General features: G+C 53.1%; 5 protein-coding genes across 5 annotated transcripts; 2 read left to right on the top strand and 3 right to left on the bottom strand.

The window, feature by feature from the left end:
• Nucleotides 1–330: 330 nt before the first annotated feature.
• On the top strand, nt 331–4,146 carry AYO20_05890 (hypothetical protein; the record flags this gene model as incomplete). The annotated part of the gene is made up of 1 exon (XM_022644181.1): nt 331–4,146. One exon carries the CDS (start codon nt 331–333, stop codon nt 4,144–4,146), a length of 3,816 nt encoding a protein of 1,271 aa, XP_022499941.1.
• Nucleotides 4,147–4,501: 355 nt separating this feature from the next.
• On the bottom strand, nt 4,502–5,445 carry AYO20_05889 (hypothetical protein; the record flags this gene model as incomplete). The annotated part of the gene is made up of 2 exons (XM_022644180.1): nt 4,502–5,266; nt 5,395–5,445. The coding sequence occupies 2 exons, from the start codon at nt 5,443–5,445 to the stop codon at nt 4,502–4,504; spliced, it is 816 nt and encodes a 271-aa protein (XP_022499940.1).
• A 613-nt stretch (nt 5,446–6,058) lies between these two features.
• AYO20_05888 (hypothetical protein) lies at nt 6,059–7,498 on the top strand (the record flags this gene model as incomplete). Its single annotated transcript, XM_022644179.1, has 1 exon — nt 6,059–7,498. The coding sequence occupies one exon, from the start codon at nt 6,059–6,061 to the stop codon at nt 7,496–7,498; it is 1,440 nt and encodes a 479-aa protein (XP_022499939.1).
• A 653-nt stretch (nt 7,499–8,151) lies between these two features.
• Nucleotides 8,152–10,496, bottom strand: AYO20_05887 (hypothetical protein; the record flags this gene model as incomplete). Its single annotated transcript, XM_022644178.1, has 2 exons — nt 8,152–8,814; nt 8,862–10,496. 2 exons carry the CDS (start codon nt 10,494–10,496, stop codon nt 8,152–8,154), a joined length of 2,298 nt encoding a protein of 765 aa, XP_022499938.1.
• Nucleotides 10,497–11,548: 1,052 nt separating this feature from the next.
• On the bottom strand, nt 11,549–12,977 carry AYO20_05886 (hypothetical protein; the record flags this gene model as incomplete). The annotated part of the gene is made up of 4 exons (XM_022644177.1): nt 11,549–11,754; nt 11,823–11,982; nt 12,041–12,716; nt 12,772–12,977. The coding sequence occupies 4 exons, from the start codon at nt 12,975–12,977 to the stop codon at nt 11,549–11,551; spliced, it is 1,248 nt and encodes a 415-aa protein (XP_022499937.1).
• Nucleotides 12,978–13,012: the final 35 nt, after the last annotated feature.

The following is a 13,012-nucleotide window of genomic DNA, read 5'->3' as shown; positions in this document are numbered from 1 at the left end:
TGACGCCGGTGGAACGCCTAGCCGATAAAGCCGTCCTCATCTACTATCACATTGGATTTTGGACGCAGAGACCACATGCTCTCCTAGAAAAAAAGGAACGAAAACGGGTGCGGTGGCTGTGGTGACAAATCTTCACCTCTGAACCAGCCAGACATTAGAACGACAGGGGGATCTGTTTCTACCATTGTTCAGAGTTGCCACCAGGAACAATACTGAGGAGGCATAAACACCTCTCCGTAACCTTACCCTCTGCCTCCTGAGCCGATCTGCCCCAGGACGATATGCCACTCAGATCACAGACTGTCACCCTATAGATCGACAGACTTGGAGATGACAGACCTAGCTACGGCCAACGGCACCACAAATGGAGCACACCAACACTCTTACGACACCTCCAATATCCTGGAAGCCTTACAAGTCATCCACAATCCCACCACCAAGAACGAGGTTAGGAGGCAAGCTTCAGAGTACCTGGAGAACCTGAAGTTGAGCGGCGAAGCGCTTCAGTATGGGTGCGCCCTGGCAAGTGACAAATCGCAGCCACCTCTGGTACAACATTTCGGACTTTCGGTGCTCAGTCACATCGTCCGGCATGAGGTTCACCATCTCTCAGAGCAGCAAATGAATCAACTTCGAGAATGTATTAACGAACTGGGCCGGTCGATCCGGGACACCGAACTTGTCTTCATCCGCAACAAGATAGCTGAGCTATGGATCGAATTGGCCAAACGCTATTGGGCTTTGGATATGTTCGGCTTGGATGAGCAGTTGGTGTACCTTTGGGAGCAGGATCTTGTGCGCAAGGACTTTGTGCTCACGATATTGGAAAACTTGTCTGAGGACATCTTTGTTCGGGATGATAGTGTTGCTATCATGCGCGGGCGAGAGTTGAACTCTGCACTTGTCGAGATCTTCACATCCAGCTCAAATTTCACAGGAGGCATCAAAATCGGCGATACCACGCACCACATGCGCTTTGGGGAGGATGGATGGCTCAGCAGGATCACGAAATTCCTTGAGGAAGCGATACAGAGCCCCAGTGTAGAGGGACAGCTGAAGGAGGTCGTCCTGAAAGCTCTCGCCACTATACGCTCCGCCTTCACCTGGGTCATGACACCAGCTATTGTTCATTCAATGGCTTTAGCAGTGACATGTGGATGCCTCACCCAGGCAGATCCCGATCTCATCATGGCTGCAATGGACAGTCTACTGTCGCTATACGGAAGAGTCCGACTAGAAGAGCTCGAGGTGCAAGCTCTCGTGCATCCTCTAATCCAGCCAGACAGTATCGCCACATTCAGACAACTATACAGCTGGTCTATTGTTTCGATAGATGAAATGGACAGCAGCAAATATGTCATTTCGAAAAAACTCTCAGAGTTGATGTCGTTATTTGCAGATCACATGTGCCAATACAAACCCCCAGAAACCAGCACCCTCGACCTTTTCCCCTTTTTACGCTTCTTGACCATGGTGGCAGAACACGAAAGCTTGATAGTCTCGATCCCAGTCGTTCACTCCTGGGTCAAGATGCTGGAGGTACAGAGCTGGCGAACAACTGCTGCTGTATCTCAATGTGTTGGCCCGCTTCTGGAGGTGGCCTCACAACGACTCATGCAGTACGATCAGCTCCCCGACGATACTCGGGAGCCCGTCGTGGTGTTCGTGAATGAGGAGATTGAGCTCTTTCCGGAACGTCAGGGATTCTATATGAACTACCGCAGACTATGCTCGGCTGTCATTGAATGGATATGTTTCGCACAATTGGAAGATGCGCTTCAAGCCGTGATGAATCGAGTTGACGCTCTACTGAACGAGATCGAAGCAGCGGAACAACACTTCGACATCACGAGGTATGAACGCGTATCGATGCATCTCCTACGTGCTGATGCCTACTTTGCCATGGTTGATGCTGCGTTCAAAGGGTTTGATCGATGGCAGGACGCACACCGAGAAGGTTCAAGCCCGGAAGAAGACCAACTGGTGCAAAGAATGCGGGAAGAGACCAAAGCGTGGGTGCTGAACATGATGAAAAATCGACACTTCAAAGACCCGCAAATCAGACAACGCCAGATCAAGACGGTAGTCGAAGTTTCCAACCGGGCTCTGAGAAAGGACACGGGCTTCGCCTTTAGTGTCCTGGAGCACATATTGTCGTCCTTTATCATCGTTCGACAACAAGATTCCAGCTATGCGGATGCCGTCGAGGACTTGCACAGCTATGCCACGAGCGAGTTAAGACGCTTGTCGTTGCAACATGCCGACTATTTTGTCACCTTCTACGACCAGCTACAAGCGAAATTCTCGGATCTAATAAATCAGATCAGTGCCAGCGAGCGACTGCAGGTTGACCTGAAGTCTACGCTCTTCTCTGTCATCCAACATGCGACCGGGGTCGACTACACCCACCGTCAAGCGAAGCTCGAAGAGTTTCTCCAACCCATTGCGGCAGCCTGGGCTGACCAGAACTTCCAGTCCGCTTTGGGCAGTCTGGAGTCCTTTGCTCATTTTCAAGGGTTTGATCAGATTGGACCGTACCTCGCATCTCTGGGAGCGGGCAAGATTGAGGATTGGTCTGCAGTTCCCTTCGACAATCGTGGGGTGCAGATTCAGAACGAAATGTCGTCTGCCTACGCCAGGTTACCTCTTCGAGCCACGCGGATTTTCTTAAGCATATCAACCGAGAGACTCGAGCAAGGTTCTCAGCTCCATAATATGATATGCGACCTCTGGTCACCCATGGTCCCAACCATGCTGGAGTATGTTCTCCGTCTTACGAGCTATAATCACCAATTGCACAATCCCTCATCATGGCCGAATGTACCTCCTGAGCTCGAGGGTGTCGTTCGACGAGTTCTCCGAGACCGATACTGGCAATCGGGTATCTCGTCCGGCTCCATGGGTGAGTTTCACAGCAGGGTCAAGGCCTCCAGGTCCACGCTCGAGGGATTTGCATCATCAGTGCGAGGGAAAATACGTGGATATCTCGAACAGTGCTACAGCATCCTCCATACACTGGGCAGGCTAGGCACGACCTTCTACAGCATGCAGCAACTCCCCGAGTTGATCGCACAAGCCGCCATTGACTCAGCAGTGCCTCTAAGTCCACATCATTTCGCGGTCATGCTTCAGATGCTGCCCAAGTTGATTGACGAATGCCCGCCGGGAAGTCGGCAACATTTCCTGACTCCAATAATATCGTCTGTCCTTGTGCAGATGGACATCAAGCTATCAACCGAGTGGGAGAAGATGAACCAGCGCAAGCAGAATAAGCACGATGAGGAGAACCTCAGCGACGAGATGAGAGATGACTCGGTGCTGCGGCAGACTACCTATCGGGCGGTCAATCTGGTTGCACACTGGTTGCAGCCGAGGCGCGAGCAGGAGCTGAGCTCGAAGAAGTCGATTGTCAATCGCAACTATCTGACGGACGGCACCCAACAAACGATGCGGGATTTCTTACTCTCGCACGTACATCTCCTAGAAAAGCTGCTTGTCCTCATCAATCATGCGCTTGCGCTCAAGGATATGAAATCGTCCTACCAGATGCTCATGACCGCCCACCGTCTTGTTCCAGAGTTTGCGTCCGACCGCTTTGTTAGTGGCGAGGAGGCCGCCGCCGTGCGCGAGTACATCTCGACGGATATGCTCAAGACGGCCATCACTTGCTTGAACGATGGCTATTTCGCCGACCAGCAGGTCTACTACGCCCAGCTGATCGCGACGATCTGGCTTTCGTACGGCTTGCCGAATCACGTCCCCGCCACAGAAACCACGCCCGCTCACGAGCGTCCATCGTTGACCCCGACGCCCCGGGACGTGATTCTCAGCCTACCAGGCATGACGGAGGCGAAGGTCAATCACGCGTCTACATTGCTTCTCAAGGAAGCATCGCTGGGCAACCGGTCCAAGAGGCTCCGAGCCATTATACTCGCGCTGCTCGAGGGCGTCAGAGGGGTCCGGGTCAGCGAGCTCGGCAAGATCGACACGAGACAGCAGCAGTCGAAGATCCTGGAGAAGTACAAGCAACGAGAGATGCTGAGCATGCAGGGCGTGGAAGACGGGGGACAGAAAGTTGTTGGTGGTGGTGGTATCGGGGACGACGGAGCTGATTTGGCGGGAGTCGCGGATATGTTTGGAAGCTAGCTAGAACTACCTGCACACGAGTCAAAGGGGTCAACGGATGATTATTAGTGGCAAGATACGTATGGTATGCAGGGTAGGTAGGTGCATGTCATTGCATCTTGGATATCGCGAGGTGAATCGCACTCCCCAAGGCAGATATCTATATGAAGCTCCGAAGGGGGGAAAACGTGGCCAGCATTGGTGTCAGGGATCGGTCTTCTTCCTGCACTGGCTCGACTCTAGTAGATGATGCTGATGGGATCGGATCGGATCTGATTTGATCTGTGACGAACATGATTGATTGATTGATGGGCCTTTTCTGTTCCAATGGTGTGCGTCTTTCTGTATCATGAGAAATATTTTTTTATGGTTTATTCTATGTATGTACATGTCGGGGGTTGGTCGAGATATCCCACACACGCGTGTCCTGATCCCATCCCTTTGTAGGGCTCTCGCTTTCGCTTTCGCGCCTCGTTGACTTTTGGATCTTTGGGAATGTGGGATGTGGATTTATGTTGCTCGCTGCTTGTTGCTCGAGGGTGACGATTAACCATCGCGTGATCGGGGAGCAAGGCTCGTGACGCCGCCAATATAATATCTGCCGCCTCATTCCACCGTTCTGTTGGGTGTGGCTGTAAACGTCGGTCTCACGAATCTGTGGTTGGAAGCAAGGAATGTCAGCATATCCTCTTCCCGACCTGTTTGGGACCTGTTGTGTTTCCTCGTGGCCTTCGCGCTCTCTTTCTCCCTCCTGGCCTCGGAGACTTCCTCTGATGTCGTTGAATCTCCGTCTCTTGCGGAATAACCCGATCCAGTCCAACTCCCAACCGAAGGACCACAACGCATCAAAAGCAAAGCACGGGAAAATGACGAAAGCGTACCGGTCACTGTTATAAGCCCCGCTCTGGCTGCCGAGCAGCTCCTTCTCCCTGGCCAAATCCGCATAGTATCTCCTGACCTGGTCGCGGTCCTCCTCGGCCTGCAGCAACGGCGTCAGGTGTATCCGACTCCACATCTTCTCGCGGGCCATTTCGTGTTTCTCGCGCTGTCCGACAAACACCTGGCGCCAGCCGTAGGCCATCACAGCCCCGACGCCGACGAGGTACCAGACGGGTTTGAGACCGCGCGTGGGGATGTTACGCTGCGGGGGAAAAACGAGGACAGAAAATGTTAGTGCGCAGTTTCTTCTTCTGCTGCTGCTGCTACCGAACGGGTTGGGGGGGAGGGAAGACGGGAGTGGTGGAGGTGCGAGAGAGCTTGTAGACGTACTCTGTATTGAACGGCTTCGTAGCCGCCCGTGGGCGGAAGGTCCTGAGGCATCCTCTAGAAGGGCAGACTGGTCCGGTTGAGTGTATCGCGGCCTACATGCATAGACAGGGTGAATGCAGTGGTGAAAGAGTAGCTTGAAAGTTCGAGATGAGGTCAATTGGAGGACGAGGCCGCTGCAAGGTCGAGTTGGGGTTTGCCCAATTTTGGGTTCCAGAAACTTAAAGCAGCAGCACATGCGCATGCTAGGTCGGAGTATTAATACCTCTCCAGTAGCTAGCGACTACATACTATTCGGGTGAGTTCTATTCGTTCCCTGTTGGGTTCTTGGTTCTGCACTCCCCTATTCAGGCAGTCAAAACTGCTGCCTGGAGACGCAAAGGAGTGGACCAATTGAACTGAATGGCTCACTCATGACTTACAGTAAATGGAGTGATTCCCAAGAAACTGACAGATGATAATTCAGGTAGGCAAGTAGGCTGGTAGGCTAAGTAAGATACGGCGAGGGCTGAGGACGTAGGGGCGTAGATCTTGGCGTCGAGTGAACAAACCCTTTAAAAGCGGCGGTAAATTTGCCTGCGACCTGCGTCGAACTGGAGAAAAGTTTTGGAAAGGCTTTAGACGTTCACATACCCTGGCGACTAATTCCGGCTGTTGACACTTCACCATGGAGGCAGAGGAGCGGCCTGCAAAGCTTCGAAAGCTCAACTCTAACGATGACACCGGTTCAGCTGAAGACGCGGGTACTCCTCTGTTGTCGAAACTACCTGGCACGACCAATGGCACCGCAGATGCTCCGTTGTCGCAGAACAGTAAGCCAGAGGAGGAGGAGGAGTATACTGCTAATATTGAAGACTCTTCAGTGAAGCGAAAAGATGGAGGAGAATTCATCCCAGATGAGTCGGAAGGCCTGGACGTATCCCCAGGAACCTTACCAGTTGATGCCCACACACTCCCTACCCTGCACCGTCCGCAAGATGACGACCTGCAAAAGCCGCTGTCCAAGAACCAGTTGAAGAAACTACGAAAGCAACAAGAATGGGAGGCCGCCCGAGATTACCGCAAGGCGAAGCGGAAACAGAAGACACAGGAGAAGAAGGCGAGGAAACGGGCCGCCCGAGAAGAGGAGGAACAGCATGGTCTCCAGACGCTGCAACGGTCTCCCGCTGTCGACGGAGGGGATGGAAAAGTTGACGGGATACAGACGAAGACAGTCTCAAATCCTCCTCGAGTACCTCCTAAGATGAAACACCGTCGGTCTATCCAGGTCCCCATGACCATTCTCATAGACTGCGGCTTCGACGATCTCATGTTGGATAAGGAACGCATATCGCTGGGCTCACAACTCACGCGGTCTTACTCTGACAACTCGCGCTCGCGGTATCGGGCTCATCTTGTGATTAGCTCCTGGGGTGGACTACTGAAGAACAGGTTCGATACAGTGCTCAACAAGCATTATTTGAACTGGAGGAATGTCACGTTTGTGGAGGGGGATTTTGTCGAGGCGGCGAAGAAGGCTGACGAGTTGATGAAAGGGCCTGGAGGTGGCAATCTCGTCGGTTGTTTTGAGAAGTACGCTGCTGCTCCACAAGCTGGTGCGGGTGGCCCAGTTTCCGCCGTTCAGGGCGAAACATCCAACGTTGCCAATGGGTCAGCACCCTCTGCACGACCCGACAAGGTCGAGGGAACTGGTGCAACAGACGGTACTCCCAGCGACCAGCAACCGTCAGCAACCAGGGATCCTCAACCCACCCAACCCAAAATCCCGCATTCTTCTCCGCCGACAGACCCATCTGCCCCTCCCCATGGCGAAGTCATCTACCTCACCTCCGACTCGCCCGACACCCTGACCACCCTGTCCCCCTACTCGACCTACATCGTCGGCGGCCTGGTCGACAAGAACCGCCACAAGGGCATCTGCTACAAGACGGCCCGGGAGCGCGGCATCAAGACCGCCAAGCTGCCCATCGGCGAGTACCTGGAGATGACGTCCCGGAAGGTCCTGGCCACGAACCACGTCGTCGAGATTTTGCTCAGATATCTCGAGGAGGAGGACTGGGGCAAGGCGTTTTTGAGGGTCATTCCCAAGAGGAAGGGGGCCGGTTGAGGGGGGAGAATGCAGGTAGTGGGGAGGGGGATGCGGATGCGGATGCGGATGAGGAGGGGGATGATAACGAGAACGATGAGGGGGATGAGCATGAACAGAACGGGCCGTCCGCCCAGGTAGAGAACGACGCGGACGCGGACAATGATGCAGACAATGGCGACATTGACGCTGCTTCAGATGCAGGCCCGATCAATGACCAATAAATAGATGGTAAAAAAATTCCCCATCAATTACATCTCGTTCCGAGTCACGACCAGAATACAGGACTTCAAGACAAAGTACTGGAACTGTTAGTTTACTGCTATACTGACTGCACCGCATGTCATCGTGGGTTCGTCCACCCTCTTTATCTGCCAGCTTTCCAGCACAGCACTAGATGACAGGGAAAAATCGGTAGGAGGAATACTGTACTGTATTTGTTGTACGTTGTAGAGCAGGTGGGTGGCAGGCCCACTCCAAATCCATTCCGATGGTGCGACGTGCACATATAGAAACCAAAAAAGAAAAGAAACGATGAATCCTGCCGCCCGCCTGCTTCCAAAGACGCCCCGATAGAAACCTAGTTACCTGACATTTGCCGTGTTCGCTGATCAAGAAAATACAAAAATGAGTCGACGGCCGTCTTGCACAATCTCGCACCTTGTCGTATCACATCACATGATGGAACAGCTCTCGCGCATTGTCTCGAGGTATCCGGCTTCCGAATCGTCCTCCTCGTTCAGCGCGCCCGGTTTCCTCTTCATGCCCTTGACTGTCATGGTCTGTTCGCCCGCCCCGTGCCACCATTTCATGACTTGCATCGCTTCCCCGTCGACATCCACCGTGTCGATTCTCCATCGTCCGCCACTCACCTCCACCTGCGTCTTCCCAGGCGGGAAATGGAACTCGGGCAAGAAAATCTCCGTGGGGACGGACTCCTTTGTCGCACTGTCTGATGTCAACGAGAAGGTGAATGTCACGGATTTCAAATCGAAGCCGTAAGACACGACGTCGCCGACGGTTGCGATCGGAGAAGGCCGAACCCACGCTTCGGCAGCACGGAAACCAACTGGACCCTCTGTGCCCCTCGGAGGTGTAGCTTGCGTCTGGTTGATCTGGGGAGACTTCAGCGCGTCTTTGAGGTTTGACGGGTTTATTGTGGTCGAATCGGACAGTGTTGTGCTTGAATATGAAGTTGACTCCCGGCCTAAGGATGCTGTGGAGGGGTTGGTAGTGGGAAGGGCCGACAAGGTCGAGGCATTTGGGAGGAGAGGATCGTCGACCGAGACAACGGAGAGATCTTCGCCATTCCATAAGTCTCCCCATTGGTGATTGTTCTGGAGATGTTAGCAGTCGAATGTGATGGGCTGACTTGTCACCTTACCTCAACTACATAAGTCCATAAGGTATACCCCTGAGACCCCGAGCCTTCCAAGGCGAAATGATTGGCATCTAAGGCCGAGATCTGGCTCGAATAGTCGCCAGACTTGTAGGCGTATTTATCATCCATATCGAAGGGAATACCAATCTCGGTGAAGAGTGTAGGATGCTCCCCAAGATAAGTTACGCCTTCCTCACGTATAGCCTTCAACTGGTCCCGTAGACAGTTCCTAATGGCCGTCTCACCAAGCCGAACAGCGAACACGGGGTTGGAGTATTTGTGGCGCAGGATCCCAAAAACATCCACGTTGTAGTATTTGTTCCAGTGCTTCTGAAGCAGCGTGATGCCGTCGTAGTAATGAGTGGAGAAGACCAGCCTCTTGTCGTCGTCAATAGTGCCCTTGATGCTCGGAGGTATTTCCAGAACAGCTGATTGCACCAGGATCAGACAATCTTTGTGGATCGCTCGCAGAGCATCTCTGTACTTCCGGAAATGCTGCATATAGTATATGTTGGTATATTTGAGATAGTCCAACTTCTCTCCCGACTTGGGTATCGAGGCGAAATAATCTGGCTTCAAGAGTTGGTCCTGAGTGGGATCCCAGACGCCGTTCTGAGCCCACAGGCACTCGCCGAGTCTCCAGCCCGGGTCTCGCTTCCAGCCGTACTGCGTGTCGTCGAAGTCTTTCGACAGCCACGCCGATACACCTTCCGGGTCCACCAGTTCTCGACCGCTCTTGTATGGCCCGAACGTGCTGAATTCGTAGACGTCGACCTCTGCAGCACGGCCCGATCCCGTGAGAATGGATTGCCACGGCGTTGGCATTGTTCCTTTCCTCATTTTGAGCTCTTCCGGAAGCCCATTGAGGTCTTCCCAACCAATCAATCCTCGATGCGGCTCGTTCATCGTTTCCCACCCAATTATACATTCATCCTCCAGTCCGCCTGAGTCGTGTATTCTCTGGGCTAGGTGTGCACAAGCGGCAATAAAATGGTCCGTCAAGTAATCCTGGATGTTTTTGCCGTCTATGATGGCGTTTGGTGCAAAGTCCCGACCAGCATAGAACAGGGTGAAGGTCGTCTCGGTAGCCAGACGGGTGTAGTTCGTCGGCCACAGCATCTTGGGAAATTGTGCAGGATCCGGCCATGTGTTATGAACAACCGCAGCTTGATTCGCCGCAAAGGTCTCCGGGTCCAGTCCACAAGCATACAGGGTCCAAAGAGGTGCGCCAGAGCCGCCGGTGAATCTGGACCAGACATCCTGATGAGGATCCATAAAGACATAGAGACCGTAGGACTTTGCTATCCGCAGGATCTTGATGGTGTGGTCTATAAACTCCTCGTCGTATTGGCCCGGTCCAGCATGTTCCAGAGCTTCCCAAGTGAAGAGGTACCGAATAACGTTGTATCCCCATCTCTTTATCCTGGCAAAGTGTACATGTGCCTCATCTTCCGTGAAAGGGCGTCCCACGAACGAGACATTTTTGTAGTCGAAGAAGTCCTTCTGTTCGTGCGAGGGTTGGCTCGGGTGACGGGGGAGTTTGCAGTCTCCGGCGACGTTGATGCCGCGAAAGGTCACCTCGCGTCCTTGGGCATCTCGAAATCGGACTCCGTCGATTGAGAGTCCACGGGTCGTCATTGGGGAGCGAGGTTAGTGCAGGGAATGTGCTGCGGGAGCATGCGGTACGAACAGGTGGTGAGGGGAATCGAATTGTTGTTCAACGCCGACTTTTGTAGAGGCAGTGCGGCGTCAACGGCAGTGATGAGACAGAGAATGCAAGCTTCCGGAACTCAGGTCTACCTCATGGCTGATGGACACGGAAAGGTGATCGTGGGATGTAATGGCCTTCAACTTTCCGAAGGAGCATATACCCGAACGTTTGGATCGGGGATAAAGGACGATGCTGGTGATTCGCTCTGCATGATGACGAAGCATGACTTGCCAGTTGCCCATCCGCAGGTGGCACCAAAAATGGCCTTTAAAGCTGGTCTCCATATTATTGAATTCTAGCCTCACAAGCCTCGGCGGGGGACGAACCTTCTATCCAGACGTGCAATTCCATGTTTTGGGGTCTTTGGATGTCGACGTCGAGAACACCCTCCCCTCGCGAAAATAAACAGCCTCGTGCCCTGTGGTACTAGCATTCCCTACACCATCTACATATAGTACATGCATCTTTCCCTTTTCCTCACGAATAACTCTCCCGGTCTGCCATCCGATACTTCCAGCATGGGGTATTTGGAGGTTGCCTTCACTCTTTCTCTGCTTTGCGGGATGAGTCTGCCCTGTTAAAGTGCTGAGAGACTCTCTCTTGCGCAAGACGGCTCTGTCCACTGCACGTGTACCTCCAGCATGCCTCCCGCCCTCATCGGTCAGTAGGCAGTCTTTGTATCCCTTGACGTCGTTGATCGAGCGTCAGAGAATCCGGTCCTGGAGCAGCAGCGAGGCTTGTCCTGGTGATTATGGTTTCGAGGCCCAAAATCGTTGGTTGGAAGGATGTCATAAGTTTCCCATTGCATGCGAGATCGTCTCCGCTTTCATCGACTCTAGTATCCGACCAAGCGTCGCCAAAAGTGAGGATGCCATCCAGGGTGTGGCGTGCTTGTAATTTTCCTTGTCAGACCTTGGCCAGCGATATGACTTTCACGCGCGAAAGGCTGCGTCCCCACAGCACCACGAACTTCTGGTGCTCAAGAAGCGCCTGGCTCGTCCTCGTGCATAAACTGAGTAAGAAAATCATCATCGTAGAGATCCTGTGCTGACGGCCTCTCCTCCGGAAGCCAACGAAAAATCTTGCGAGCGAGAGCGAGAAGCAGTTCTCTGTCCTCGCCCTCCAGACGTGTCTCACGCGACTCAAGAGTCTGGTCGGGAATCGGCGTCTCAGCAATCCAGTTACCTTTGTCCGTTAGTGAGGCTCTTCCAAGAAAAATAGAGACTCTCAGCTCTGGAACCGTGCGTCCTTACCTTCTGAATCCCAGTACTGACGACTTCGATCGCAGCGAAGCAAAAACTCCATTGGCGGAGGTCCCATGAGAGAGACCATTTCAGCAAAGTGGAGCTCGTCGTTGAGATGGCCGTCCTTGACGGCATAGAAGAGATTTCGGCTTTCGAACAGGCTCCAAATCTAAAGAAGTGTCAATTGCGACATGTGAAATGAACTTTCCGGGTGCTATTATGCGCACCATGACTCCAACGGACCAGATGTCGATCTTCGAGTCCCATTCTGTCCCAGCAATAATCTCAGGCGCTCGATAAACACCTGGCATGACGTCGCCAGAGTGCTTCTGCTCCGGTTCCCCCAAGCGAGCAGCGCCGAAATCGGTAATAACCGGCGCTTCGTAGGTCGTTGGCATGTCATAGGAAAGATGGATGGTGCGATCCGCTAGAATCTTCCGCGGCGACGGGCTATCTTGTTCGGCCTGCTCGACCTTAGACACTGCGATGGCGTTGGTGCCGACAAGGATGTTGTTGGGCGATAGATCTAGGATCCTCCTTAGCTGCCAACACGCTGTGGATGTGTCCAGATATGGGGACAGACCTGTATGTACCACCCCCGCCTGGTGCATGAAGTCCAAGGCCGTCACAATTACGAACAAGAATTTCTGCAAAAGTTTCTTTGGAAGAGCCCTATCATCAAACAAATCTCGCAGACTGGTCAAGGTAGGGCCGAGTGTCTCGAAAACGAGACATTGGTGAGATCCACAAGGTCCTCTGATATGGAAGTCGTCCAGCGATACACGCAGCTTTCCCTTACCAGGGTGATCCGTGTCGATGGATTTGATATGGCGAGAAATCACCAACTCTTGTGTAGCATCCTCTCCGATGATGCAGACCTTGAGAGTGACCAGGGCGTTTTCACTCGATTGGAGTTAGCAGAATGCCACGGAAACACAGGATAAGAATGTTGACTTACTGCAGATCCCGGCAGAGCCAGACAGTGGAGGCGGTGCCAAAGCCCAGCTTTGCGACAACCTGGTACCTCGCCTCAAAGACCTCACCCAGTCGAACGGGATAGAACTTTTCTGCTTTGTAGCCAATGAGTCTCTCCTCCTCGAACTTTTCATGTTTTGGGAGGGTGACGAAGCCGTCGGTCGGAAAGGTGCGGGGCTGAATAGACATGCTCCGTGCAGACCTTGCCATACACACCCGTTCGA

The sequence above is a fragment of the Fonsecaea nubica genome, assembly GCF_001646965.1.
Source record: "Fonsecaea nubica strain CBS 269.64 chromosome Unknown Scaff35, whole genome shotgun sequence".
NCBI lineage: Eukaryota > Fungi > Ascomycota > Eurotiomycetes > Chaetothyriales > Herpotrichiellaceae > Fonsecaea > Fonsecaea nubica.
The sequence above is the reverse complement of the archived record's forward strand: the minus strand, read 5'-3'. Positions and strand labels throughout refer to the sequence as shown.